Raw genomic sequence first — 25,569 nt, 5'->3', positions numbered from 1 at the left:
GGTACATGGGATGTCCTTATGTACCTGCAGGGGGCTTGTTGGCCTTTCTGGGTGCAGGCACAGCCTACTCGCAGGCTTTGTGCAAGGGAAGACCACAAATGGGATTTAGTTAACCAAAACCCCCCTCTAGAACCTGACATTCAGAAGCAGCAAATAACCAGGCAGAGAAGAACAAGACAGCATCTAAGTCCTTTTACTTCATCTAAAAGCGTAAGAGGGAGAAGTAGCCAGGCTGGTGTGAGATTTTGTGGCTTCATTTGATGCCCTGATTTGGGGGTGACCACTTGGGACACTGACCCATGGGGATGCTCATCCCTTTGGCATCATGGGGGATGGAAACAGAGGCTGGAAAGGGCAATTTAAGACCTCCAGAGTGCTGGAACTAGAGATACTGGGGACAGGAGGCTTGTGTTGGAGTGGGAAGGGAGAGCCTCATGGGCACAATGTGATGTGGGCCCCTTCACCCCACACCAGGAACCAGGGATGGATGCTCTCCCCTTTGAAGGAGGCTGCTGGGAAGGTGAAGATCAGGGATCTCTTATCAGCATCAAAAAATGCCACCTGACCCCTGTCATAGTCCAGGGAGACCTGGACCCTGGTGGGGACCTGGACCTGGTACAGTGGGATGCGCTCGAGGGAGGTGAGAGCCCAGAACTGCCCCTCGCAGAGCCCCATGGACCAGAGCTCCATCCCGGGGCCCTCAGCAGCCTCCTCCCTCCTCCTGAGGGACTGTGTGGCCACCCCGACAGCCCAGGAGCCTCTGGGGGCCACCTCCACCTCCCAGCAGCATCTCCCCACGGTGATGCCCTCACTGCCCAGGACACAGGGGTCGGTGCCCAAGCCCTCAGCACATGGGTCCTGGTGGGCATCATTGTCCCACCTCACACTCCTCCCATCGGATGACACCACGAGCTGGGGATGAGCTGTGGATGGGTCCAGGGTCACCTTCACTGTGAAGGGCAGAGATAGAGCATCAGAGAAAACCAGTATTCCATGGCCCCAGGGACCATGTAGCACCATCATTGGAGGTGCTGGTTGCTTTCCCCATCCCACAGGGCTCAGGAGCAGCTTCCCAAGGGAAGAACAAGCTGGAGGGCAGATGAGTAAGAGACCCTCATCCTTCAGGGTGTTTTGTGCCAAAAGTGTGCATTTGGTCCCTGGCCACCCCGATGTGACAGCTAGAGCCAGTCCTCATGCAGCTCCATGGAGAGAACAGAACCCATCAGCACCTTATGGTGAGGACTCCCTGACTCTTTAGGGGGTTTTTCCTCCCTTCCCATTCATCACTTGGTTCAGACACAGATGAACGGATCCTAGGCTGGGCTCAGCCTTCCCTTGGCCCTTCCCACTCCCTCACCTTCAGGAGATGGGGACTTACTCTTTTCTGGCAGCTCGAACATCAGGATGTCTATGGAGGGGAGAAGAGGAGGCGTGAGTTGGTGTAACACGAAGACAGGGCTGCTCTGCATGCTCAGGGCACACACGCACCTTGGAAGCTCCTCAGGGTCTCCTCCAGAGCAGTGTTTCTGTCCCTGAAATGGCTGATTCTCTTCTCCAGCTCTGCAAGCAGCAGTGGGGGCTGCTGGAAGCTCTCCATTTCAAGCCTAGGAAGGAGGATGGGACAAAGAGGGGAAGGATTCATCTCCACAAAGAGAGGCCAAGAAGGCTTTTGTGCACACTTTGGTGCAGCCTTAGATAAACCTGATGCATGGGCAACCATGGGTAGAGCTCAGAGTCCGCGCTCAGGGATCTGTCCACAAAGCCTCTGAGTGATGCCCAACACGAGGTCTAAATCCCTCCCAAATAGACGCTGGGGGAGCCCCATACCTGCTCAAGGTGCCTCTGATGTCCTGGAAGGGAGAGAGGGAAGAGCAAGCTCAGTGAATGGCTCTTAGGAGGAAAACATCTCCTGAAGCACCAAGAGTGTGGAGCAGGGCACAGCTTGGGCTTGGCTGAATCACGGGGCCCAGATGGTGGTACCCAGACAGTGGTCCCCTGGCTCCTCACCTGCAGGAATTGATTTGTCGGCTGCTGGCTCTTCTCCTCCATCTCTTGGATGAAGGAATCCAGGCGGGAGATCTCCTTTGTCAGGCTGGTGACATTTTCTTCCTGCAGCTTCTCAATGTCCCGCTCCAGGTCTCCCAGCTGAGCCAGCAGATGCTGAGCATGGTCCTCCAGGAAGAGCCGCAGCCCTTCCAGCTTGGATAGGACCCTCTGGCGCTCGGCTGTGGTCTTCTCCTGTGAGGAGGGGATAAGGGAAGGAAAAGGGAAGGGGATTCTATCCATCCATCCATCCATCCATCCATCCATCCTCCCACCCATCCATCCCAAGTATCTTTTATACAGATCTCTTGATCTGCACGCAGCAGTTGAGTCCCTGGCAGATCTCCAGGCTCTGCCCATTATGCATCATTTGGTTTGGAACCTGGAGCAGGACCCCAGCCCCAGCAGGATGGTGTCGCACCTAAAGCCAGAGCCTGACATTCAAACCCCCCTTACCAAGTATTCCCAGTTCCTCCTCATCTCAACCTCTCGCACCCCCAGGAGTTTGTCTTTCTCTTCCTTCAGGGCTTGCAGACGGGCCTGGATTTGTCCCTAGGGAAGGAAAAAGGTCTCTGGAGATTCGGCTACCCAAAAAGGGGATTGCACTGTGGTCAGCTCCAGAGACTTGAATTGCACAGAAGGGAAGTTGAGACCTCAGCCCTCCATCCCTGGAGCACCAGATGAGAACTGAGAGAGCAGAAGCACTGGTGCATGCCCTGCGCTGTCATTCTGAAACAGGCTGTGTGGGAAGCATAGAGGGGGGAACACAAGAGTTCTGCCCCCACAGCACAGCCCTGAGTGAGGGCAAGATGTTCCACAGCCTGGTGGTAATGTGCTGCTATAGGAGCATCAAGCCCTGATGGTGCTGGTGGGTGGGAAAAGCCTCACTGTACCTTGTATCCCTGGACAGCATCCTGCGCGGGGAGCGTCCTGTGTGACCGGTGTGCGCGGGACTCCCTGCAGATCACACAGATAAAGGTTCCATCGTCTTCGCAGAAGAGCTTGAGAGGTTCCTGGTGCCTCTCGCATCGTTCCCCTTGTCCCGTGTCCCCCTCGGCCGCCTGCGCGCTCAGCCTCCGCGCCGCCTCCAGCACCCGCGCCAGCTCCCGGCTGGGATGCAGCGTCCTCTCCGGTGCCGTCTCCCGACACCGCGGGCAGGAGAAAGGCGCCGTGGACCATTCCCAGCAGCGGGAGATGCAGACGCGGCAGAAGTTGTGTCCGCAGTGGATGGAGACCGGGTCGCGGAAGTACTCGAGGCAGATGGGGCAGGAGGCTTCGCTGGGGAGCGCCGTGGAGGGGCTCGGGGCAGACATCGGGTCCCCCCCCCCGATGAGAGCTCTCAGGCAGAGGCTGCTTTCGTTTGCCTTCGAGCAAGGGAAAGGCGTTTCCCTTCCGCCTCCCCCACCCCCGGGGGGGGGCAGAGCCAGAGCGGAGCTTGGCTGGGATGGGGGGGGAGCTGGTGACGGCTCTTGGCAGCATCTCTCGAGCGATCCCTGCTCCCCATGGTCTGTACCCACCTCCGGGCAGGACGAAGGACAGGGAAAGGGAACCCTGTCTGAGGGGCAGACCCACATCGTGGAAAAGGGCCGGGCTTGGGAGCAAAGAGGATGTGGGGAAGGGGCTCTGTGTGGTAAAGGTGACAAAGAGCAATGGAAAAGATGGGGAAGAGCATCCATGGAAAAGGTGTGTTGCTGCAGCAGGAAGAAGAGCAGGGGACAAAGCAGCATCCTCAGTGCAAAGGGCAGACACAGCCTGGGGGGGGGATCAATCCCAACACCAGCCCCTCTGCACATCCCATTAATCTACATCAACCTTTAGCTCCAGGTTAAGCAATAAAAGAAGCCTCGAGCATGATGCTGAGCCCCAGGTTTCAGTGTGGGTGCTCATGCACACAGCTAACAGCGGATGTTCTCAGATGTGTCACTTCGTTGCCCAGCCTCAGCACTGTGCAAAGTCCTGTGTCGTTGCTACAGCTTTGCAGGGGAGCCAGGATGCACAAAAGGCACCTTCACATTAACATTGCTAAGAGGGTGCGTGATCAGCGACTCAAGGCTCAGCCCTGAACCATGAGAGAAGCAGCAGCATCCTGCTTGAAAGGAGAACTGAAAGCAGCAATAAGTGGTTATAGCTGCACATACACACGCAGGAAGGAGTTGCTGGCAGTGGCAAGGAGTGAAGGGTGGGATTACAACCCAGGAAATGATGTTTGTTCTCCATTGAACCTCTTTCCCCCAGGGAAAGGGGAGTTCTCCCTTCATTCCCCATCCCAGAGAAGACCCATTGCCCCTCAGCACTGCAGCTGCTCCTCTGCTCACATTCACCTCCCTTGGGGCCAGAGGCACCGCTGGGGCAGGAAGTGAAACCTGTCCCATCATCCCCACCACCGAGCCCATGGCTGCAGCCAGCCCTGCCCAGAGCTTCCACGATGAAGCCTCCTGCTCCATCTGCCGGGGCCTCTTCCAGGACCCCGTCTCCATCCACTGCGGACACAACTTCTGCCGGGCCTGCATCACCCGCTGCTGGGAGGGATCCGACGGGAGCTTCTCCTGCCCTCAGTGCCGGGAGACGGCGCCGCAGAGGAACCTGAGACCCAACAGGGAGCTGGCGACGCTGATCGCGGTGGCGCGGAGGCTGAGCCTGCAGGCGGGCAGAGCTGGGCACCGGCTGTGCCACGAGCACCAGGAGGCCCTGAAGCTCTTCTGCGAGGAGGAGCAGAGCCCCATCTGCCTCGTGTGCAGGGAGTCCCAGGTGCACCGCGGCCACAGCGTGGTCCCCATCGAGGAGGCTGCCGAGGAGCACAAGGTGGGGAGTGTCTGTGCATGACATGGGCAGGAGAAGGGGACCAAGGTCAAGGGAGATGCCCCATGGGTTGCTCTGCTTGAGGATTACCCCTTGTAGCAATAGGACAAGGGGTGATGGGTTTAAACTTAAACAAGGGGAAGTTCAGGTTGGAGATAAGGAAGCTCTTCACTCTGAGTGCGATGGGACAGTGGACTGAGTTGAATAGAGAAGGTCTGGGTGAACCATCCCTGGCAGCGTTTGAGGCCAGGCTGGACTGGGCTTGGAGCAACCTGCTCTAGTGGAAGGTGTCCCTGCCCATGGCAGGGGGTTGGAACTGTGCGATCTTAAGGTCTCTTCAACCCAAACCATTCCATGGTTCGATGTTATTAAGCAGGGAAGAATCTGAGTTTGTAAGAGATAAACCTGGATAGGTGGGATGGGGGCAGAGGGATGGACCAGCTACAGGGAGGAAATGCACCACCAAGGTGTTTCTTCTCCACTCAGGAGAAACTCCAGGCTCATGTGCAGGTCCTGAAGGACAGGAGAGAAAAGCTGCTGGGGCTGAAAAAGGCCGAGGAAGAGAAAAGCCTGGACCTCCTTGTGAGTATCCATCCCTTCTCTTTTGGTTGTCCCTCTGGCCACGGTGACAGATGAGAAGACACCAGATGTGCCACGGCCCAGGAATGTCCTCTCCATTGGTCAGTGGCTGTTGCCTGTCCCCAGGGCAGGTCAAACACGCTCCCATTCTCCCCATATCCCTGCTGCATGCAGGCTGGGAGCACGTGTTGGGTTTTCCCAGGTTATTTTGCATCTTCTTCCTCAGTTACCTCACAAGAGGAACACGTTCCCACATTCCCCCTCCTAATTCCTGCAGGAAATGGGAATCACCCTATGGCCTCTCCTTTGCCTCAGTTTCCCTTTCCCCAACTGTTTATGTGTCCCTTCCTTTATTGCTCAAAGCATTCAGGGGCAGGGATTATAGTCCATGGGAAATGGAAGTCTTAGAAGTTTCTGGCAAAGGGAAGCCAGAAAGAAGCCTGGAAAAGGCAAACAGAAGCGTTTTCGTGATCCCCGTGCCTTGGAGCGGGCTCCGGGCTCCAAGTCACCCACAACCCATCTCCATTGGGGTTCCCCTGCCCCATCCTTGCATGTGTTCCCTGCAGGAACAAGTGGAAGCGGCGCGGCGGAAGGTTGCATCCCAAGCCAAGGAGCTGCAGCGGTTCGTGGCGGCTCAGGAGCGCCTCCTCCTGGAGCGACTGGCCGAGCTGGACCAGGGCATCGTGAGGAAGCAGGAGGAGAGCATCGGGAGGCTCCTGGGGGAGGTTGCCTCCATCAGTGAGCAGATCCGTGAGCTGGAGGAGAAGAGTCAGCAGCCACCGTGCGAGCTCCTGCAGGTGAGGAAGGCCTGAGCCCCATTGGTGCCGCAGCGCAGGGCTCAGAGCAGTCTAAATGCTCCTTTAAGGACACATCTTTCCAAGCTCTCTGGGGGTTTAATAGATTTTCTTCCATGTTCGCAGCACGGCCCAACTGCCCCCGTGAATGTTTCACATCCCTGTTTATATCCCTGCCTGCTTCAATGGGGATGGGTTCATCCACATGGTTGTAGATGTGCACATCCAAAACGTTGTCTGGGTTGCTTCACATGCAGTGGAGGAACAAGAGTCACTCACCTCACCTTTAGGCTGTCATGAAACTCCCTGAGCTCCAGGCTCTGCTTAATGTCTAAAACCTCATTAAATGATGCTGCCACAGCCTCACCTCATGCCCAGCAGGTCTGTAAGTGCTGTAGGGCTCATTTTAGACCCACCATTTAAACAGAGCAGAGCCTTGAGGTCACCCCAGAGCCCTGTGGTAGCTGCTTGCTGCTTGAAGCCAGGCTTTGCTCTGATCTAATGCTCCTTTTCTCATCCTTCCTTTGCAGGACAGCAACAACATCTTGAGCAGGTTTGTGGCTCCTTTCTGGTGATGTTAATGTCCTTTATCTCTGTGGTGGTGACACTGATGGGCTCCAGAACCCCAACAACTGTGACCCCTGTGTGCTAGGGACCATATAGACATACAGGAGACAACTAGGACCCTGCAAAAGGTGCTGAAGATCAGGGGAAGGTATCGGGATGACGGAACCTCCAGCTCAGCTGCAGCAGAACTACCTGCCCCTGCAGGGCTGAGTTATCCCTCCCTGCCCTTGTGAGGCCACAAAACCCATCGATGTTTAAACCCTAAGGACCTAGGACCAAGCCTTCGTTCTAGTCCTTGTTGCTTTAAAGGAACCCCCAGATGAAAGTGAGTCACAATGGCCATTATGAGCAAAGGGATGTTCTCAGGAAGGTCTTCCTTCTCTCCAGGCTTGAGAAGGCTGGAGCCCAGGAGCCAGCAGAGGCATCGCCTGAGCTGGGGCAGAAACCCAGCACTCCCCATCCGAAAAGCATTGCCCTCAAGGAGATACTGATGAAATGTAAAGGTACAGAGAGGACGGGGAGGGGGTGAGGCTGGGGTTGGTCTGTCTGCAGCGGGTCTGAAGGAGGAGATCTCGGCTACATAGAAGTGCCACGGAGAGATGCTTCCAACAGGCCCTGCAGAGCTGTGGCTGTGTCAGCACAGCAAGAGGCACTTACTGGGGTGGGAGAGGGCAGGTTTGCCTCTGGGGGTACAGTAAGTGTTGGGATGCTCATGCAGGGTTGGCATTGCCTTTGGAAATCACCTCTCAAAGGTGAACATCGCAAATATTTCCATGTGGGAAGATCAAAAAGGGAGAGCAATGGGAAACCCACGGGTGGCCACGCTCCAAAGCCTTACTTTTACTCCAAAACAGTGCAGCTTTCCTACTCTTCCCATCTTACTCATGGGCATGAACCCCTTCCTGAATTGCTCCAGCAAGCAGGAACCGGGAGCTGAAGCATCCCAAGGGCCGGGGGGTTGGGGAAGATGGGGATTCCCATGGGACGGAGCCGCGGCGGTGATGCTGCTCCTGGCTCCATCCGCAGTTACCCTGACGCTGGACCCGGACACGGCGCATCCGCGGCTGGTGCTGTGCGAGGAGCACAAGAGCGTGAAGTGGGGGGGCACCCGCCAGCCCCTGCCCGACAACCCCGAGCGCTTCGACTCCTCCCGCTGCGTCCTGGCCCGCGGAGGTTTCACGGCCGGGAGGCACTACTGGGAGGTGGCGCTGGGGCACGGGCAGGTCTGGGCCCTCGGCGTGGCCAAGGAGTCGGTGCGGAGGAAGGGGCGGATCAGCATCAACCCCAGAGAGGGGATCTGGGCCGTGGGGCAGTGTGGGAGCAAGTCCCAGGCTCTCACGTCTCCCCCCATCCCCATCGCCCTGCCCGCTGCCCCCGCGGTGATCGGGGTTTACCTGGACTACGAGGAGGGGAGGGTGGCGTTCTTTGACTCTCGTAAGGAGGTTCCCATCTTCAGCCACCCCCCGACGGATTTTGCAGGGGAGAAAATCCTCCCCCTGCTCTGCCTGGGCAGGGGCTGCCAGTTCACGCTGTCCCCATGACGCCCCCATGGGACAGCATCGCCTGAGTGCAGCTCGCTGGGGTCTGGATTCTGGGAGCGTGAAGGATGGAAAAGTCTCCTTCCTCCATCATTTATGTCGACAAGAAGCATCGGTTGGCTCGGGGGGGTGCTATGCTCCCCAAAACAACCTGTCCTGCTCTGCTGGTGCATCCGTGCCCATAAACCCCTTCCAAAACCTCTCTGTTGGAGGACAGGGATCAAGCTGAGCCACACACGCACCTCTCCAATGTAATTCAAGGATGAGATAGGCAAGGTCTGATCTGATAGAAGGGTACTTTAAATCACCAGGAGTACCTGCATCCCTGGTGAGAGCTCATGTTGGCATGGAGAAATAAACCCTTCCTCAGGCTTAGCTGCCTTTAACCTCTCCTTGAACAGCAGCCCCGGGATGAGCTGTCGGTGGGTGAATGGGGCTGTAAGGAGGAGCCAAGGGGGATGGAGGGTGACCATGGGACCGTTTCCCAGTGGCTTGAGTCATAATGAGGAGCCAAAGGGCATTCTGGAAGCTTGGCTGTAAGGAGCAGCAGATGATAAAGGCGTTCTTGCCAGCCTCCACACACCCCGGTGCATGCAAACCCCTCTGGAAGCTGCTGCACGGCCACAAGCACCGTGTTTGCATGGATGGAGCAGGTCTGCTCGTTCCCTTTGCATATGCAGGAGGATTCACAGCGGGAGCAGCAGAGCCGGAGCTTCTCGGCATGCAACAGCGAGGTGGGGTGCCCCAGGGATGAGCAGCTCCAAACTGGTTCCCAGTAACAAGCTGCATGTAAGGGGTGGTCCTTGCTGGCTTCCCATCCAAAGCCACCGGGATATGGGTGAATCTGATCATTGAGTGGCTGTGAAATGCCCCATTCCCTGAAGGAAAGCTGTGGGCTGGCTGCTGGGACACCCCTTCTGCTTGAGCTGCGCCCATGTGGGGCTGAGGAGAGGGGACAGGGGCAAAGGACCGAAAATAAACGGGGCAAAGAACCGAAAATAAACGGGGCAAAGAACTGCAGGAATCGGTCCTGGCCGAGATGTTCAGTGTGCAACGAGCTGTGCGTGGCCTCCCTGGTGGTCTAGTGGTTAGGATTCGGCGCTCTCACCGCCGCGGCCCGGGTTCGATTCCCGGTCAGGGAAGATGCTTTTTCTCCCCATTCTAGACGCCGGTTTTGGGAAAATGCCTTTATTTAGCGGTGAGTCTTTATAGTTTTCTAGGTGCTGTTTGCTATTTAGAAGTTTTGTTTAATATGGGTAGAGAGCGAGAAGTGTTTTTCCAAACCGTGCAAAAACGCGGGAGAAGTTAGCAAGACGGTATTTTCGGGGAAAAAGAGAAAAGTTGTTAATAATAAAACCCAATACCCCCAGAAAAAAAAACAAAGGGGGGGGGGGGGGGAGGTGTTGAGGGAAAATAGAGTGTTTCTGCCCGGTTTCGAACCGGGGACCTTTCGCGTGTGAGGCGAACGTGATAACCACTACACTACAGAAACCCTGACAACGCCATTTCCTGCGCTGCCCGAGCCCTGCCCGCACCCTGCCCTCACATAGTCCTGCAAGGGTCGAGGTCCGAGCCCCAACAACAGCCTCCTTCAGCGGACACTCCCAAACCCACCTTATTTCGGAAGCTCTTTGGCTGATTTTAGGAAAACCAGCGGTTTAACCACCGAGAAGTGCAAGAAAGAAAGGTCTGAATTCTGCCAAAATTAAGCGAAAATATCCCTTTTTGCGTGTTTCCCACTCCACGGTGGGAGAAAACATGTACTTAATATTTTGGGGGTATAATGACCCACTCCTGAGGTGACTTCTGACGGAAGCAGTGGCGCGAAGGGGAAAATGATGGGGTTATAGGAAAAAAAAAACAAAACTCCAGCTGTCAGGAGTGGGATTTGAACCCACGCCTCCACACGGAGACCAGAATTCCCAAGTGCGGGAAGGCAAAGCCTTGAGTCTGGCGCCTTAGACCACTCGGCCATCCTGACGGCAACGAGCATAGGTTGGAAAAGGGAATATAGCGATGTTAAAAACCTAAGTGCTTATTAAGTTGCAGGTTTCTTTTCCTTTTGGGGTTTTATGGTGACTGTCAGAGAGGGAGCACCGAGAAGTCGGGAAGTGTTTGAATTGACTTTGAATCGTGGGGGTGGGAAAAGAAATAACCGCCCAACGTGGGGCTCGAACCCACGACCCTGAGATTAAGAGTCTCATGCTCTACCGACTGAGCTAGCCGGGCACATGCAAGCCTCTATTCTGGCCTCATTTTGATGCGGGATTCGGGAGGTGTCAGTCCCTATGGGAGTGGGAAAAAACACCTCAGGAGAGAAATTAAATGCTGCGAAATGCTTCCCGCTTGCGTAAATAATAGCCAAGCAGCAGAAGGCGGAATTCCGTGTGAATTCCTTAGGAAAACTCCTTTACTGTTATTATTTCTTTGTTCCACGCACGTATTGGTACCCAACTGGGGTTAAGGATGAGGATGCGGGCGGGGGGAGAGGGGCTCGTGGTTGGTTTCTGTAGTGTAGTGGCTATCACGTTCGCCTCACACGTGAAAGGTCCCCGGTTCGAAACCGGGCAGAAACAGCCTCTAAGTAAACATGCCTTTTTCCTCCTCTTCATGAATTTTATAGACCAATATTCCCCCAAATTCTGGAATGGCAGCGCTTGGGAAAAATCTCTATAGAAAGCACACGTTGCAGAAGGGAATTGGATTTGATTTGATTTAATTTAGTCGATGCATTAATATTTTCCATGGGGACACACTGATAAGTCCCACCAGGCGACAGGAATATTATTCTTGCAGAAATAGCTCATCTGGTTTAATTTCCATGGATCTGGAATTGCCTTTTTCTAGGGAAAAAAAAAAAAAACAAAAAGAAAAAAAAAAACAGAAATCCATCAGACGCAGGAGGGATTTTCTAAATTCAACTGAATTATAGAAAAATTAAAGCCCTTTTTCCCTGACCGGGAATCGAACCCGGGCCGCGGCGGTGAAAGCGCCGAATCCTAGCCACTAGACCACCAGGGAACTGGCTTTTAATGCGTACTTTATCAATCCTATCAGTTATCTGTGCACATTCAACAGCCCCCAAATCCCATTCCGCCGCCCCAACGCTGCCGCCTCCCAACAGCCCAACAGGAGCCGCTTTTTTCTGTCCTCGGAATTAATCAAACTTAGCAAAAATTCATTAGATATAACAAAAAAAATTAAAACCTATGAAATTTAATTAAAACCGTTGGGAAGATGCATTTCCAGCGCTCCCTGGTGGTCTAGTGGCTAGGATCCGGCGCTTTCACCGCCGTGGCCCGGGTTCGATTCCCGGTCAGGGAAAGTTGCTCTATAATAGCATATTTTGTTTGAAACACGCTATTTTTCCTCCTCGGGGTCCCGCAGGACTTTTCTGGCTCATCCCGAACAAAAGCTCGTCCTTCTCAGTGTGCATGTCCGCAAAAAATACTCATTTTCTAACGCTAACAGCAAATTTGAGGGGAATTTCCTTAGAAAAGGAGTGGGAGAACGTGGAAAGAGAGACCTGGGTCATCCTGTCACCAGTGGGTCACCGCCGCCACCTCACACCTCGTTTCTGTAGTGTAGTGGTTATCACGTTCGCCTCACACGCGAAAGGTCCCCGGTTCGAAACCGGGCAGAAACATCATTTTTATGGGTTTCTTTTCCCTATCTCACAGCATTTGGGTCATTCAGTGTAGGGACAGTGACAACGGAGTGTTATTTAGCTCTGGTTTGGCCAGCTGGAGGAGGGACCTTGTCTCTGCCCCTTGCAAAGCAATAGCTGGAGATTCCTACTGCTTTTGGGGCATGTTCATGGTGTGCTTGCTTCCTTAAAAAGCAGTTTTAATGCGGAAATTCTCTCTGGCTATCGAAAGTAGCATAGTTTGGTCTCCCTTGGTTATGTCCATTGCTTTGACCACCCTCAAGACATCACGAAGGGTGGCCCAGGTCGGTGTTGGCAAAGGGAGAAGGATAGGTTCTTGTGGTTGGTGGTCTTGGAAGACAAGGAGGGGGAGGAAAGCAGAAGAAGGAAAAAAGGGGCAAAAGGATGTGGGAAACATCCCTGGGAAAGGGGAAAATTCCATGAAACAACTTTTGCCCTGAATTCCCACGAAGACGAGCCCCCGGCCGACTGTCCCCAGGTTTCTGTAGTGTAGTGGTTATCACGTTCGCCTAACACGCGAAAGGTCCCTGGTTCGAAACCAGGCAGAAACACTAATCTTAGGTTTTTTTCTACCCTCTTTTCTACCTCTCTCCGCAACTTGCTTATACAGACGGTGATGTACTCCTGCAGATATAATTTAATGGCTATTTGGGGGGAGGGTTTGAGCCGGAGACCAGTGGATGGGATGTGATGGCTGCTCCATCTCTTCTTTTACACCCATAATCTTTCACTGTTTGTTTTCCATGTGGATAGGGAGGAATAATTTGCATTTACCCCTGCTGCCTCAGCATATCTCATCTTTTCCCACCACCAGCCTAGCTAGGGATAAAGAAGACCTCTATAGAAGATCCCCGTAGATCCCTATAGAAGAGCCCATGATGTCGCTGCCCGAGCTCACACAAAAGGATACCCCTGCTCCCACTGCCCCTTTATCTCATGTGGAAAGACCAATTGAGGGCACTAATGAGCATTAATTGTCCCACCTCGGACCCCACCCCGCCACCCATGCCTCAGCGGCTCTATTTAAGCTCAGCCCTGGAGCATTTATCTTTTTTAGGCTGTTTTTCAGGAACATCTACGTATGACCATGACTGATCCACCCCATGGGCTGCATTCCTGGCTTGCCTTCAACCCTGCCGGCCCTTTCCTGGGGTGGGAATTATCCGGTGATGGGGGTTATCTGCCAAGCAAGGAAAGGTTCTTTTGCTGTATGATGATGAGCAACTTGTTCCTGTCCCTGCATGACATTGGTTTTGTTTCTGGGACTCTGCTATTGCTTTCCCTTAGGTGTTTCTTAGCTTCATTGTTCAGCTCCAGTCCTGCATGTTTTACCCAAAGAGCTCATCCTGCTTTGCTCCAAACCAAGCAATAAGTTTGCTCCCTTCCCCCCAACACGTTCTGCATTCATCCATCCCACGAATGAGCTGCAATCAATAAGCCTGCGTGGAGGGGGAGTCTCTGCAGTCATGCATTCCTGCTCCTGCATGGAGTTATTTGTTCTTGGGACGTGACCTAGAATAGCAGCCAAAATCTCAGGCTCCACACTCAGTTAACCCTCTGAGCATAACCCGCTGGTGTAGGAACTGTGTAGCTGCTGTCAGAGCTCATTGCTCTTCATGTTTCCATTCTTCTATAAGCTTCAGAGATCCGTGAGCACTGGTTGGAGAAAGAGCCTGTGGATTTCCTGAACTGTGCTTAAACATGTGAAAGGTGCCTAAAAACCAGGAAAACCCAGAAAATTCTCATGAACCCCAAGGGTCAGACTGATCCCCTTGTAGCAGCATCACCATCCACAGCTCTGCATGTGTTTTATGCAGAGGTGCCTGTACTCTGCTCCTTTACACCCTTCAATCCCACCCAAGAAGCGGAGGAATTGGGGTCTTCTGGGGTGTTTTCCACCCAGTTGAATGCACTGAGCTGAACTCCCCCTCCCCACCTCGCATTACACCGGGGGTTAAAAGGAAGCGCTGCAGCTCCCTGGTGGTCTAGTGGTTAGGATTCGGCGCTCTCACCGCCGCGGCCCGGGTTCGATTCCCGGTCAGGGAAAGGTGTTTTTTGGGTGTTCCTTTCTGTAAGTTCGGTTTTAATTCGCTGTGCAATGCGCATAACCCGCATCCCCACGCACAAACACTCCTTTCCCCGCTGTCCAGCCCCAGAGCGCTCCCGGGTGCCGAGTGTGGCCGGATGGTACTTGGCACAGCTGGAGGAATAACCCAGCCCTGCCGGGATGGAGCTTTTCCCGCAGCCTTTTCCCTCCGGAGACGCCCCGGTCCCAACCTCCCCCTCCACCGCGCTGGGGGCACCCGGGTCGCAGCTCAGAGGCTGCGCCATCACCTGCTGTCCCAGCGCCCGACTAGCTCAGTCGGTAGAGCATGAGACTCTTAATCTCAGGGTCGTGGGTTCGAGCCCCACGTTGGGCGGCTGCTTTTTTCCTTCTTGGCAAAAGTTTTAGGGCTGTGTCACAAAGGATGCAGCACCATGGGTAATGAGGGTTGTATCCCGACAAACCCAGTGGCATACAGGAGTCGAGGTGGGCTTCCTTTAGCTTTGAAAGGTGGAAAGATGCCCTTTTAACTGCCTTCTTCTTTGCCCTTTCCGTCATTTGTTTTAAATTCTCCTTCAACCTCTAACACTGCAGAGTGATTCCGACCTGCTCTCATCTCAGCCCCCGGCATTATGCTATTTATGATTGCTTTATGCAGTCTTTGAGCCTTGTAAACCTCTCCAGACTAGAACTGGGTGATAAAGAGGAGCAAAATCCAGCCCCAGATGAGCAGCAAGGTGTAACCTGCTCACAAAGTGCCTGATAAGTCCCAGGAAATCCCCATTCTTTGGTTTAGGGCACAACACTTCTAAAAACGTTAATGTAATACCCTATTTTGTCATCCTTTGTGGTTTAGACCAAAGCCTTTTGCTCTACACCTCGTGTAAGAGCAAGGTGAACAGTGCTCCAGTGAGAACAAGCTCAGCTTTGGCCTGGGCAAGCATTACACCGTTCTTCTCCCCAGGTTATCCAGACCAGGATGTGCATTGAACTCTGGCAGGGACCCAGCCCTCAGGGAACCTCCTCCTCTTGTTTGGTTTTGGCTGCCTGGAGCTGAGCTTCATGCTTGAGGACATGCAGGTATCAGTGCTGCCAGCACAAGAGCAGCTGCAGTAACACTGGGTTGGGTTGGTGCAGGTGAAGCCAAAGGACTTGGAAGCGAGCAGGCAGGTTTCTTAGGGTCCTGTCCATCAGCTAAGGCCATAACCACGGAGCTTCACCCCTCCACAAGACGCTGGGCACCGGTTCCTCTGCACAAGGGGAGGTCAAGGAGCCTTGGCCTGGCCCATGTGATGGATGAGGCCATGTCCATGGAGGAGCCGTGTTTGCCCAGGTGCGGGCAGCTCCATTGTTCCCACCAAACAATGGCCCCCGGTGCCTCTGGGGTCGTTCAGGTCCTGGCTCGGCCCTGAGGAGGGATAAAGGCAGCAGGGACAGGAGCTGGGGGGAGCTTGGACCACGGAGGGGAAGCAGAGCCTGGTAAGGGACCTTCTCTTTGGGATTTGGTTTGTGTCTCCTGGCACCATCCCAACACACCCCAAAACCTCCCATTCATTCGAATCCCCCTGTTTCTATACCCATAAATGTCTGGGGTTTTTGCTGAATCAGCATGAGATGGACCCTTTTGGGGAGAAAAACGGTGGAAATGGGGCTTTTTGGGAGCCCGGCTAGCTCAGTCGGTAGAGCATGAGACTCTTAATCTCAGGGTCGTGGGTTCGAGCCCCACGTTGGGCGTTTGTTTTCATTTGCCCCAGTCTGCCTGGGTCTGGGGGCAAGACACTGGTGCTGTGTCTAAGCAAGAGGTGGAGGCATCTTAGGATGTATCTCTACTAATTTTGCCTCAGAAAGGGCATCACAAACCTCTGTTCCCTGAGGGCCTGCTTGGTTTCCCTCCCTTCTAAAGGCTAATCACCGAGGAAACTCATTACAGGGATTAACAAAGCACCCGAGCCATTCTCATCCATAGGTAACGCTGTACTGGGAGACCAGGATCCATCCCTTTTCCCAAGATGAAGGTGCTCTTCGTGGGGTTGACCCTTGCTCTGTGCATTGGGGTTGGTAAGTGGAGGGGGGCATCATTGGGCTCTTGCTCTGTAGAGGGGGGCATCACTGGGCTCTTATTCTGTGAGTGAAGGGGACACTTGGTCCCTTCCCTGGTGAGCTCCACATCTCCTCTGGGGTCTCCTCATCTCATTGTAGGGGTGTTTGAGCCGCCCCCCAGCTCTGCAGAATGGAGCCCAATTTCATCCCCTCTTCTCTGTCTGCTGCAGTTGAGGCTCTTCAATGCAAGGTCTGCAAGTACAAGATCCCCTTCGTGGGGTGCTTCCGGGGCGCGAATGAAACGACCTGTGAGCGGAGGGAGAAATGTGCCATCATCAAAACCTCCCTGGGTACGACGTGGGCCCAAAGCCACCCCTTTCCTTTGGTCAGGGCGGGTTGTGCTTGTCTTTGGGGAGCTAAAAGGGCTCGCGGGATGGATGTTGTCATTGACTGGTTCGGGTGGGAAGGGATCTTAAAGCTCACCCAGTTCCACCTTCCACTGGGGCAGCTTGGCCCAAGGTCCAGCCTGGCCTTGAAGCCCACCCCTGGTTTGTGTTAGCTCGATGCTGCTCCCCTCTAATCACAGCCCCTCTCCCAGGGAAGGTGACCCTTTACTACCAGCAAGGCTGCACCTCTGCCATGAACTGTGGCCGGGAACGGGCATCTGATGCGGAATCCCGCCTGACATCCCGGTATTCCTGCTGCGAGACCGACCTCTGTAATGAGGAGTGGGATGAGGACCCCACAGACTAGCCTGGGGCAGCGTGGTGTGGCCAGTTCAATGCTATGAGCTCTCCAGCTGATCCCAAAGGATTCCCACCCCGCATCCGGATGGTGGGATCCTCTCTGTGTATCTGGCCTTGGCTTTTCCAGCTCGAGCAATAAACCTGCAGGTTATAACCAGCGGCTGGGCCTGGCTCTTGTGTGCTTCCCTTCTCCTATTCCCAGCTCTCCAGACTCAGCATTCCTGGTGGTCTGGAAGCAGCTCGTGGCCCCTGAACATAATCCTGCAGCTCAACCCCCAAGGGCAAGCCAAGGTGCTTCCTCCCACTTTGCTTCCCATTCGTTTTCCTGCAGTGCAGGGCTGGGATTTTCATTGCTGGGAACTTTGCATAAGGGAAGCCAAAAGAAATAAGGGATGTGTGTATTTAATAGGTGTTTATTTCACTTGTGCAAAGAAACACGTTTAAGGTTGTATTTTCCTTGTATTTCCCCCCTTTCCCTGCTGTTTTGGATGTCCCAACCTCTCCTTACCCAAAGCCACCTGTGGTCAGTGCAATTTGTCCTGCAGGTGATGTTTCTGCCCTTCTTTGCCCCGAATATGAGCTGGGATACAAACCATTCATTGATGGCTTTGGAGAAGGGAGGAAAAGCTTCGGTCCTGGAGCCCCGTGGAATGGGAGACGGGGCATTGGAGAGGGTCTGGGCTTGGGGACAGGTGGAGGGAGGTGCTGGAAACGTTATCCATGCTCCGGGCAAGGAAAAGCGCCTGGCACAGGAGAGGGGAGAAGAGCCCATGGGAGGAGGAGGAGGAGGGAAGGAGGCCGGAGGGTGCCCAGGATAGATGCAATGGGGGAGGGCGAGGCCTGGTAAGTGAGATGGGAACGGGGAGGGGGGGATGTGACACAGGGGACAAGTGCAGCCACCGCGGGCTGGGGAGGAGCAGGAGCTGCAGCAGCACCGAGATGTCGGAAGCATCCCGGGCTCCGTGGGCTGCATCCCGCTGGGAGCCCTCAACCTCCCGGCTCGGGCCCCCCACCAGCACCTTCTCCACACAGAAGGTGGGACGGTTTGGGAGGATGCCCCTGTCCTATGCCTCTGCTCCCAGGTATGTGGGGTCAGCAATGGGGGGGCTATGGGATGCACTTGTCCGGGTGTCCCGGGGCTGTCTGTCCTCTTTATCCTATCCCCACTTTGTTCTTCTGCTTTTCCCATTGCCCATTCCTCCTGTGGAGGTGCCTCATTCTCTTTCCCTGCTGTTTCAGCATCCCTGGGTAGGGTGTGGGTTTCTCTCCAGCTCATAGGCCACCACCTCGTCCTTTTGCACCCAGTTGTTTCCATGGTGAAAAATGCATGGATGACCTGGGGAAAATGCGTAGTTTGTGTTTGCTTACAGGTGAGGAAAAATGGAAGGTGAGAGAGAAAGCAATTCCCCTTCTATAAGGAGTGGTGTGTGTGTGTATAAACATATATTGATGTATATGAGAAGAGAGGTGGGTTTTTCCACAATGGTGGAAATGGTGGGCTGCAGAGAAATGCGATTTGGGAAGACCCCTTCCCCCCCCCCCCAGCTCCATCTTGATATATGGACTTTGCATCCTTGTGTATTCCCTTTCTCCTGTTGCTTTTTATGGCCCCTGTTGAGCCCTGGGGCTCAACCAAGGCATCCAAGTCCCCGGCTGAAGCATTGAGGGCAAAGTGGGTCTCTAATGGGAGCTCAGATGGTCACCTGGACCAAAGCCTGGAGCAACTGCTAAACAGGGCTCCGAGCTTGCATTTAGCACCAGGTCAGCCAAAAAAGCAGCAGGAGCCAGACCTGGTGGCTGTATCCCAAATGACACCCAAACCGGCCAGAAAGGACAGGGGGAGCCTGGGATTTGCGAGGGAGCAGAGGGCAGGATGCGTTCCTGCTTGTTATCCCCTCCATCGCCGTGCTGTCCCCAATGGTGGGGTCTTTAGCACCGGTTTAAAGAAACCAGATACAGCAGAAGTGACCTCGGAGGCTCGTTCCTGGAAGAGGAACGCCCACAGGGGGCTGGATGCCAGGCATTCATGTTCCTGGTGCAGCCCTGCCGCAACCAGTCCTTGCCTGCAGGAAGGAGGCCATGGCCGCGGTGTTCCTGCCCGGCAACCTCCAGGATGAAGCCACTTGCTCCGTGTGCCTGGAGTTCTTCAAGGACCCCGTGTCCATCGAGTGCGGGCACAACTTCTGCCGGGCCTGCATCATCAAGAGCTGGAGGGAGCTGGAGATGGACTTCCCCTGCCCGCAGTGCAGGGAGGTTTTCCAGCACAAGAGCTTCCGCCCCAACCGGCAGCTGGCGAACATGTCCGAGATCATCAGCCAGTTCACGCTGCGCGGGGCCAAGGGCGCGGAGGAGGACGGGCTCTGCGGGAAGCACCGGGAAGCGCTGAAGCTCTACTGCAAGGACGACCGGAGAACCATCTGCGTGGTGTGCGACCGGTCCCGTGAGCATCGCCCGCACGCCGTCGTGCCCGTCGACGAGGCATCCGAGGAGTACAAGGTGCGTGTCTGTCCCCGCTGCCTCTCCACGCAGCCGGCTCCGTGCTCTTGTGTACACGATGCTCAATCTTCCCGGGGTTCAGAGCCGCTCGATGCAGTCTGGCTTTCCAAAGCCCTGGAAAACCTCCCTCCTGCCGTGCGCTCACGCAATCCCTGCAGCTTGGGATCAAACACAGGGCAACCAGGAGGCTGTGAGAGGGTTTCCTCCATGCAAGCTCCTGCTCAGCAGCACTGGGCTCGGGCCAAGCCTCAAACACAACCTGCGGGCACCCACCTTATCAGCAGGGCAGCACCTGACGCAGCAAACACTCACGTCTATTCTGGGGCTGGGCGAGCATCCAAAGATGAATCCGAGTCGGTTAAAACGGGGCTGAGGTTTGCTTGTGCCAGGAGCGAAGGCGGGGGAGGCAGCAGGCGATGAGAGCAGCGCCTGTATCCTGCGCTGGCATCCTCGGTCTCCTTTCTGTGTCTGCTGCATGTGTGGGAGCTTGTGCCGGTGCTTGGGGTTCAAATGTGGGTGTCTGAGCTGAGCCGAGCCAGGGCCTGCACCCTGTGTTTCCCTTGCAATCCCTCTTGTCCTTGCACAGCTGTAAAGAGCACAGCAGGGTGGATAACGCAGCGAAGGAAAGGAAGGAACCCCAGAAACAGCCTCTTCTTTCTCTGTTCCCAGGAGAAAATCCAGGGCCGCTTGGATTTCCTGAAAAAGGAGAGGCAGGAGCTGCTGGAGTTCAAAGTGAACGATGACAAGAAAACCCAGGAGCTCCTGGTGGGTGCCCATAGCCGGCGGTGGGGAGGAAGGTCGAGGCTGGGTGGTTATTCCATTTGGAAGGGTTTGAAGCAACATCCTCCTGCCATGAGCTGTAGTGCCACACGTGGCACAAAGGGCAGGGTGTGAGGGTCTGGTTCTGAGGGCCTGGGGCTTGGTCTCGGAGGAGGTTGTAGGTCTCTCTGTGATGACAGCACAAGGAGGAGCTGGGTGGGGGCAGAGATAAGGAACAGGTCACAGGGAGGCAGGAGCTGGGGTTTACATGAGAATAGAGATGCCTCCAGGGAATGATTCCAAGTGGGTTCCTCTACACAGCCCCTTCTCCCAGTTTGGGTGGTGGGACCAGCAGGTGATGACAGGGGCTAAGGAAACCTCTTGGTCTCTGATCCTCACCTGTGCTTTAAGTGCTGATTAACTCCCCACCAAGATAAAGGCAGATAAAGAGAGATAAAGGCAGGTAAAGGAAGCCTGTGCCTAGTGTAGGAGAGAAAACCCACCTAAGATCTGCTGCCCCAGACATGGCCTGGTGCCTCTTCCCTGCAGAGAAGGCTGTGGGGATGCAGCTGCGATGGCTGTTTGTGGCCTTTGCTCTCCATCCCCATCCATCACGCAGCCCCCCATGCAATGACGCCGGTGGGTGCCCCATCCCCACCCAAATCACTGCACCAGCCTGACCCCCTTCATCTCGCTGTGTTTGCTGACCAGGAAACCATCGCGAGCGAGCGGCAGAAGCTGCTCTCGGAGTTCGAGCGCCTGCGGCAGTTCCTGCACGACCAGGAGCATCTCCTGCTGGGGCAGCTGGAGAAGATGGAGAAGAACATCGCCAAGAGGCAGAACGAGAACATCACCGACCTCTCCAAGGAGATCACGCTCCTCAACAAGCTCATCACGGAGCTGGAGGAGAAGATCCAGCAGCCCACGCTCGAGTTCCTCAAGGTGAGGGTCTGGCTCTGATATGAGCCTCCAGGGCTGAGGAAAGGCCTTTCTCCATCCCTGTTAACGTGGTTCTGGGTCCTGTTAGAGGTATTTTGGGGATAAATGTGCTTATTCCCCCCATCTTCAATGAGCAATGTCTGGGATGCACCATGAAGAACACACAGCAGCTCTGGCTCAGGGGCATCCTGGATGTGCTCTTCGTATCCAATAGCTTCTAACCCAATTTTCTTCCATGACGTTGGACCTTTCGAGCACCTATAAATTCCCATTTCGAGGTGTTGAAAGCTGAATTAGGCCCCCACAAATAGTTTCTTAAAGCAAGCACCTCCTTTGTGAGCTGGCCACAGGCCTTGCAAACTCATCAATGTCCGCTCCTCCAGGCTTGGAATGGAGCTGGAATATGGAGCACATGGAGCTGGGCTCAGCAGGACAAGGCTCCTCGCCAGGTTTTACAGTCCTGGCTGCAGGGGCTTGGCCAGACCCTGAAAGCAGAGCTGGGTTTCAAGTCCAGATGAGCCATTAACCAAGCTGGAAAGTATGAGGGAGGGAGCAGATGGGCTCCAGGTATTGATTGCACTGCAAAGAAAGAAGCTGGAGCCCATCCAGCCCCTCCTTGTTACCCAAACTCCCCTTTGCAGCTGAAGTGGGGCTTGGAAAGCAAACCTGAGCTGCCCATCCCAGAACCAAGTAGTCCTGTCCCCAGCCCCATGGCAAAAGGCCAATAGGGATCTTTTAAGTGGCCATGTGTTGATTGTTCTGGTGCCCGCATTGATCCCTATGGGGTTAAACTCCCTCCGAGGCAGCTCTGTCAACATTTGCAGATGGTTTCAGGGCTTGGCCATGGGTGAAAGCTGGTTCCACGTGGTCTTTGCTCGGCTGCTGCCGTTGCTCACAGCCCTGACCTGGAGCAATGCAGGAGCTTCGGCTTTTAAAGCCCATGCTGGAAAACCTCATTCAGCTCCAGGGCCCTTTTCCACTCCCTGGGCTCTGCTTTGAGTCACGTCCAATGTTCTCACTGTGGTTTATGGGTTTTGCACCTCCCAAACTAAGCCACATCATGATACTATGGGCACAAAGCTGCACTGTTTGTATATAGCACTATTTGGAAGGCTTGGTCCCCCCCAGAAGTGAGATTTGGAGGGACCATGGCCTTCCAAAGCTGGAAGCAAAGATCTGAGGCACGGATCCATGCTTATTGTTGCAGCCATAAAGGATGAATGTCTCAGCTGGGTTTAATGGGGAGATGTAGCACATATTGCACAAGGATTTCACCCGGTCTCTCTTCTTCCTTTCTAGGATGTAATGAGCATCATAAGCAGGTATGGAGCTCTCTTGCCCCCCTTTCATGTTTTCCCCCCTCCCAACACTGTTTGGAGGTCAGTGCTTGCAGTGCAGATGCCAGAGGAAGGCACTGTCAGCTACAGATGGGAATGAAACAGGGGAATAGGAATGATTTCCTTATTGCTTTCCCTTCTCCCTTTGCAGGAGTGACAACGTGAAGTGCCAGAAGCCTGTGCCCGTGTGCACGGACATGAAGATGCACATCTGCAACTTCTCCCTCAAGACCGTCGTCCTTGAGAAGGTCCTGAAGAAGTTCAGAGGTACATGGAGAGGAGCCCGGGTGTTTGAAACAGACCTTTTCCAGCCGTTGGGATAAGGGATGAGGAGCGCTGGGGATGCTGGGGATGCCTCAAGGTCCCTGACCACAGCACTGGAATAGGAGGATAGATCCTGTTGGAAAGGGCTTCTGGGGATGTGCATGAGCAGGAGATGTGCTGACAGCCCAAGAGTTTGTTAAAGAGGGAAAACCGATCCCGACCCATCATTTTCAGCGCAATAGCCTCCAGTTTTCACACCTTGGATGGCTGGAGGCCGGGATTCCCAAGGCAACCCCTTGCAGTAGCGCTGCAAGGCCACAAGATGTTGCTGGGGGATTCGGGGAGGAATCAGGGCAGGGTAAATGAGGTTTAACCAAACCCTGCCTTCTCCTCATGTCCGGAAGCTTCCGTTATTTAAAGCTTACACAAACTGACCTTTATTTAGCAGGAATTTCCCCATTGCGGGAGCTGGTGTTGCCCCATCCTCAGCTCTCACTGCCTGCCACCTCCCCTGCTAGTGCTTTGATGTGTGTAAAGGTGCCTGAACGGGGGGGGGTTGTGCTCTCTTGGTGTCACCATTGCCTTGTTTTGTCTTTTCCTTGCAGACAACCTGCGAGATGAGCTGGGACGAGGTGAAAAAGGTAAAGGGAAAAACTTTCAACCACAGCGCCCCGGAGCAAAGATGCTAAACTGGGGCTGTGTTTAGCAAAGCCAAAGAGAGGGGTGAGGAAAGAAGGATAAAACCAGAGGACAAGAGGTTTCCTCTTTTGGGTTCATTTCTTCTCTCCCCGTGATGTGCAAAGGCAGTTGTGGGTCTCCCTTTAGGGCGTCCTGAACCAGCTCTTGGTCCTCATTTACCACAATTTGCTTTGCTGTGTTGCCCTTCACCTTTACCTGATGGTGAGGATGTGAAAAGGGTGAGGCGGATGCTCATCCCATCCCTTTAAGTGGGACCTTCCTCACCCACCTCTAGGGAGAAGGAGCACGTTTGTTAGCACCTAAAACGAGTCCTCTTATAGTACCTGGAAGCCTCAGGCTTCCTGCAGAGTCAATGGCGAGAGGAGGCCTCTCAAGCACCTCCGAGCCAAGCCAACGTTGAAACTTGGCTTTCCTTCCCCACAGGCTGCCCGGGGAGCTGAAGAGGAGCAGTTGTTGAGGTTGGGATGTGGTGCTTGAGGTTGGGAAGTGCTTCACCCCCCCAGCTCAGGCTTTTCCCTGTCCCCATTCTCACTGAGTTACCCCTGTCCCTGCTGTCACCAACAGAGGACCTGACCCTGGATCCCGACTCCGCAAACCACCTCCTCATCCTCTCCGCCGACCTCAAGAGCGTGCGGATGGGCTGCAGGAAGCAGGAGCTGCCCGACAACCCCAAGAGGTTCGACACGAACTCGCGCGTGCTGGCCACCACGGGCTTCCAGTCGGGAAGACACTACTGGGAGGTGGAGGTGGGCGCCTCGGACGGGTGGGCTTTCGGGGTGGCCAAGGAGTCCGTCAGGAGGAAGGGGCTGACGCAGTTCTCCCCCGAAGAAGGGATCTGGGCAGTGCAGCAGAACGGAGGCCGCTACTGGGCCGTCACCTCGCCCCAGCGCACGCCGCTGTGCCTCAGCCAGAAGCTCACTAAGGTCAGGGTCTACCTGGATTATGAAGGGGAAGAGGTTTCCTTCTACAACGCCGAGAACATGCAGCACATCTTCACCTTCAACGTGGCCTTCCAGGAGAAGGTGTTCCCGCTCTTCTCCGTCTGCTCCACCATCACCTACATCAAACTGTGCCCGTGAGGCTTCCCCGAGGACCCGGCTCCGTGATCTTCACTGGATGAGCACAAGGGACTCTGGAATGAGCCGAGCAGCCCAGTTCAGCTGAGAGATGGGAAACCAGGCAGGGAGGGGAAACCATCGCAGCCCCTCTTGCTGGGCTCTGAGAGAGGTTATGAGTGTTCCAACTGGAGTTTCTGGCTTCTTCCCTCCTTCCTCCTGCTGGGAAGGTCGGTCCCCAGTGAAGGGGAGTACCTGGTTACTTATTCCAGCTGCTGCTCCTAAAATCTGGGATAATAATGTGCTCCCAAGGCTATTTTTGTGATGCTGATATGAAGGTCTGAGCCCTCCCAGGCGGTCTAAAACCCAAGGCCACCGAGATCTGACCTGTCTTAGAGTCAAGATGGGGTTGAAGAGATGCTGCGAGCTTTTTGTTGCCCTCTCCATCAGCTTCCAGTGCTTCATTTCCCTGTGCAGGGCAGGAGGGAGGCATTGCTGCTGCTGTGGGGAAGGCTGAGAGGTGCTTGGTTTCCTGTGGAGCAGCACAGGTTCGTGTTGCTCAGGTGTGTTTGCCCACTGGACATGAGTAAGAGCCACGTTTCTGACGCTGGTGCTCCTGTGTCCTCTCTGGGGCCCTCTCTGTGTTTCTTAACCTTTTCCAGTAACCTACAACCAACAGGAGCCTCCCAGTCTGTTCCTAGCCCATGCGCTGGCAATAAAACGTGAAGGTGCTACCTGCACTGGTCTTCTCCTGTTCCTTATTCCCAGCTGCTGACAGGCTGGAGAACATCAGAAGTGTGGGTTGAAGGGTTGTCCTGCTTGGAATTTAAGTGTAAAGAAAGACTTTAAGAGAAAGCATGTATGTGTGTGTATATAGATACATATGGGTGAAGGCATTTATATATACTGGGGCGGTTTGTTCCCCCCACATCTGTTTATGTTAAGCACAAACCCAACATCTGCATATTCCCCTGACTGAGGAAGCTGAAGATCAAGCCTGAGTCAAGCTTTACCTTCAGACAGCGTTAGAGGGGAGGGATGGCCATCACCCCTGTGTCATTGCAGCAGCAATATGGAGCTTTCCTCGCTGTGATTTGGCCAAACCTCCTCAAATAAAGAAAGGGAAGATGCTGGAGGTGCCAAGGGGTGCAGGGTAGGGGCTGAACCCCAGTTTCTGGTGTTACAGAGGGGTAGGTACACAAG

At 54.7% G+C, this 25,569-nt stretch overlaps 3 protein-coding genes and 12 non-coding genes across 17 annotated transcripts; 10 read left to right on the top strand and 5 right to left on the bottom strand.

The window, feature by feature from the left end:
- Nucleotides 1-177: 177 nt before the first annotated feature.
- Nucleotides 178-3,420, bottom strand: LOC134172354 (zinc finger protein RFP-like). Of its 2 annotated transcripts, XM_062635429.1 has the most exons (7): nucleotides 2,937-3,420; nucleotides 2,500-2,595; nucleotides 2,008-2,238; nucleotides 1,828-1,850; nucleotides 1,489-1,604; nucleotides 1,379-1,408; nucleotides 178-950 (listed from the first exon to the last, which is right to left on the bottom strand). In XM_062635429.1, exons 1-7 carry the CDS (start codon nucleotides 3,354-3,356, stop codon nucleotides 433-435), a joined length of 1,434 nt encoding a protein of 477 aa, XP_062491413.1. In that variant the 5' UTR covers nucleotides 3,357-3,420; the 3' UTR covers nucleotides 178-432. The 2 variants fall into 2 exon arrangements, with proteins under 2 accessions (XP_062491413.1, XP_062491414.1); XM_062635430.1 differs by lacking the exon at nucleotides 1,379-1,408.
- Nucleotides 3,421-4,112: 692 nt separating this feature from the next.
- On the top strand, nucleotides 4,113-8,692 carry LOC134172355 (E3 ubiquitin-protein ligase TRIM39-like). The gene is made up of 6 exons (XM_062635431.1): nucleotides 4,113-4,845; nucleotides 5,329-5,424; nucleotides 5,988-6,218; nucleotides 6,746-6,768; nucleotides 7,170-7,285; nucleotides 7,809-8,692. Exons 1-6 carry the CDS (start codon nucleotides 4,435-4,437, stop codon nucleotides 8,321-8,323), a joined length of 1,392 nt encoding a protein of 463 aa, XP_062491415.1. The 5' UTR covers nucleotides 4,113-4,434; the 3' UTR covers nucleotides 8,324-8,692.
- A 698-nt stretch (nucleotides 8,693-9,390) lies between these two features.
- TRNAE-CUC (transfer RNA glutamic acid (anticodon CUC)) lies at nucleotides 9,391-9,462 on the top strand. The gene has a single exon. It is a non-coding gene; the product is annotated as a tRNA-Glu (tRNA).
- A 277-nt stretch (nucleotides 9,463-9,739) lies between these two features.
- Nucleotides 9,740-9,812, bottom strand: TRNAV-CAC (transfer RNA valine (anticodon CAC)). The gene has a single exon. It is a non-coding gene; the product is annotated as a tRNA-Val (tRNA).
- Nucleotides 9,813-10,193: 381 nt separating this feature from the next.
- On the bottom strand, nucleotides 10,194-10,301 carry TRNAL-CAA (transfer RNA leucine (anticodon CAA)). The gene is made up of 2 exons: nucleotides 10,264-10,301; nucleotides 10,194-10,239 (listed from the first exon to the last, which is right to left on the bottom strand). It is a non-coding gene; the product is annotated as a tRNA-Leu (tRNA).
- Nucleotides 10,302-10,476: 175 nt separating this feature from the next.
- Nucleotides 10,477-10,549, bottom strand: TRNAK-CUU (transfer RNA lysine (anticodon CUU)). The gene has a single exon. It is a non-coding gene; the product is annotated as a tRNA-Lys (tRNA).
- A 274-nt stretch (nucleotides 10,550-10,823) lies between these two features.
- On the top strand, nucleotides 10,824-10,896 carry TRNAV-CAC (transfer RNA valine (anticodon CAC)). Its single transcript has one exon. It is a non-coding gene; the product is annotated as a tRNA-Val (tRNA).
- A 373-nt stretch (nucleotides 10,897-11,269) lies between these two features.
- TRNAE-UUC (transfer RNA glutamic acid (anticodon UUC)) lies at nucleotides 11,270-11,341 on the bottom strand. Its single transcript has one exon. It is a non-coding gene; the product is annotated as a tRNA-Glu (tRNA).
- Nucleotides 11,342-11,572: 231 nt separating this feature from the next.
- TRNAE-UUC (transfer RNA glutamic acid (anticodon UUC)) lies at nucleotides 11,573-11,644 on the top strand. The gene has a single exon. It is a non-coding gene; the product is annotated as a tRNA-Glu (tRNA).
- Nucleotides 11,645-11,893: 249 nt separating this feature from the next.
- Nucleotides 11,894-11,966, top strand: TRNAV-CAC (transfer RNA valine (anticodon CAC)). The gene has a single exon. It is a non-coding gene; the product is annotated as a tRNA-Val (tRNA).
- A 499-nt stretch (nucleotides 11,967-12,465) lies between these two features.
- TRNAV-AAC (transfer RNA valine (anticodon AAC)) lies at nucleotides 12,466-12,538 on the top strand. The gene has a single exon. It is a non-coding gene; the product is annotated as a tRNA-Val (tRNA).
- A 1,423-nt stretch (nucleotides 12,539-13,961) lies between these two features.
- Nucleotides 13,962-14,033, top strand: TRNAE-CUC (transfer RNA glutamic acid (anticodon CUC)). Its single transcript has one exon. It is a non-coding gene; the product is annotated as a tRNA-Glu (tRNA).
- A 301-nt stretch (nucleotides 14,034-14,334) lies between these two features.
- Nucleotides 14,335-14,407, top strand: TRNAK-CUU (transfer RNA lysine (anticodon CUU)). Its single transcript has one exon. It is a non-coding gene; the product is annotated as a tRNA-Lys (tRNA).
- A 1,285-nt stretch (nucleotides 14,408-15,692) lies between these two features.
- Nucleotides 15,693-15,765, top strand: TRNAK-CUU (transfer RNA lysine (anticodon CUU)). The gene has a single exon. It is a non-coding gene; the product is annotated as a tRNA-Lys (tRNA).
- Nucleotides 15,766-17,712: 1,947 nt separating this feature from the next.
- On the top strand, nucleotides 17,713-24,506 carry LOC134172351 (E3 ubiquitin-protein ligase TRIM7-like). 2 transcript variants are annotated; one of them, XM_062635423.1, is made up of 8 exons: nucleotides 17,713-17,899; nucleotides 18,887-19,313; nucleotides 19,983-20,078; nucleotides 20,784-21,014; nucleotides 22,311-22,333; nucleotides 22,500-22,615; nucleotides 23,218-23,253; nucleotides 23,876-24,506. In XM_062635423.1, exons 1-8 carry the CDS (start codon nucleotides 17,757-17,759, stop codon nucleotides 24,388-24,390), a joined length of 1,587 nt encoding a protein of 528 aa, XP_062491407.1. In that variant the 5' UTR covers nucleotides 17,713-17,756; the 3' UTR covers nucleotides 24,391-24,506. The 2 variants fall into 2 exon arrangements, with proteins under 2 accessions (XP_062491407.1, XP_062491408.1); XM_062635424.1 differs by lacking the exon at nucleotides 17,713-17,899 and adding an exon at nucleotides 18,105-18,121 and having other exon boundaries at nucleotides 18,874-19,313.
- Nucleotides 24,507-25,569: the final 1,063 nt, after the last annotated feature.

This window comes from Pezoporus occidentalis, unplaced genomic scaffold (genome assembly GCF_034315485.1).
Source record: "Pezoporus occidentalis ecotype Australia unplaced genomic scaffold, CSIRO_AGI_Poc_V1 ctg452, whole genome shotgun sequence".
NCBI lineage: Eukaryota > Metazoa > Chordata > Aves > Psittaciformes > Psittacidae > Pezoporus > Pezoporus occidentalis.
This window is presented reverse-complemented; position numbering and strand designations above follow the sequence as displayed.

What these genes read in the sequence shown, in the direction of transcription:
- LOC134172354 (XM_062635429.1), bottom strand. Translation starts at nt 3,356, where the DNA reads ATGTCTGCCCCGAGCCCCTCCACGGCGCTCCCCAGCGAAGCCTCCTGC. An exon ending in GGAGGAACTGGGAATACTTG is followed by an intron (nt 2,239 to 2,499) that starts GTAAGGGGGGTT and finishes CCCTCCTCACAG; the next exon opens with GAGAAGACCACAGCCGAGCG. An exon ending in GACCCTGAGGAGCTTCCAAG is followed by an intron (nt 1,409 to 1,488) that starts GTGCGTGTGTGC and finishes TCCCCTCCATAG; the next exon opens with ACATCCTGATGTTCGAGCTG.
- LOC134172355 (XM_062635431.1), top strand. Translation starts at nt 4,435, where the DNA reads ATGGCTGCAGCCAGCCCTGCCCAGAGCTTCCACGATGAAGCCTCCTGC. An exon ending in CACCGTGCGAGCTCCTGCAG is followed by an intron (nt 6,219 to 6,745) that starts GTGAGGAAGGCC and finishes CTTCCTTTGCAG; the next exon opens with GACAGCAACAACATCTTGAG. An exon ending in GATACTGATGAAATGTAAAG is followed by an intron (nt 7,286 to 7,808) that starts GTACAGAGAGGA and finishes CTCCATCCGCAG; the next exon opens with TTACCCTGACGCTGGACCCG.
- LOC134172351 (XM_062635423.1), top strand. Translation starts at nt 17,757, where the DNA reads ATGTCGGAAGCATCCCGGGCTCCGTGGGCTGCATCCCGCTGGGAGCCC. An exon ending in AGGCATCCGAGGAGTACAAG is followed by an intron (nt 19,314 to 19,982) that starts GTGCGTGTCTGT and finishes CTCTGTTCCCAG; the next exon opens with GAGAAAATCCAGGGCCGCTT. An exon ending in AGAAAACCCAGGAGCTCCTG is followed by an intron (nt 20,079 to 20,783) that starts GTGGGTGCCCAT and finishes TTTGCTGACCAG; the next exon opens with GAAACCATCGCGAGCGAGCG.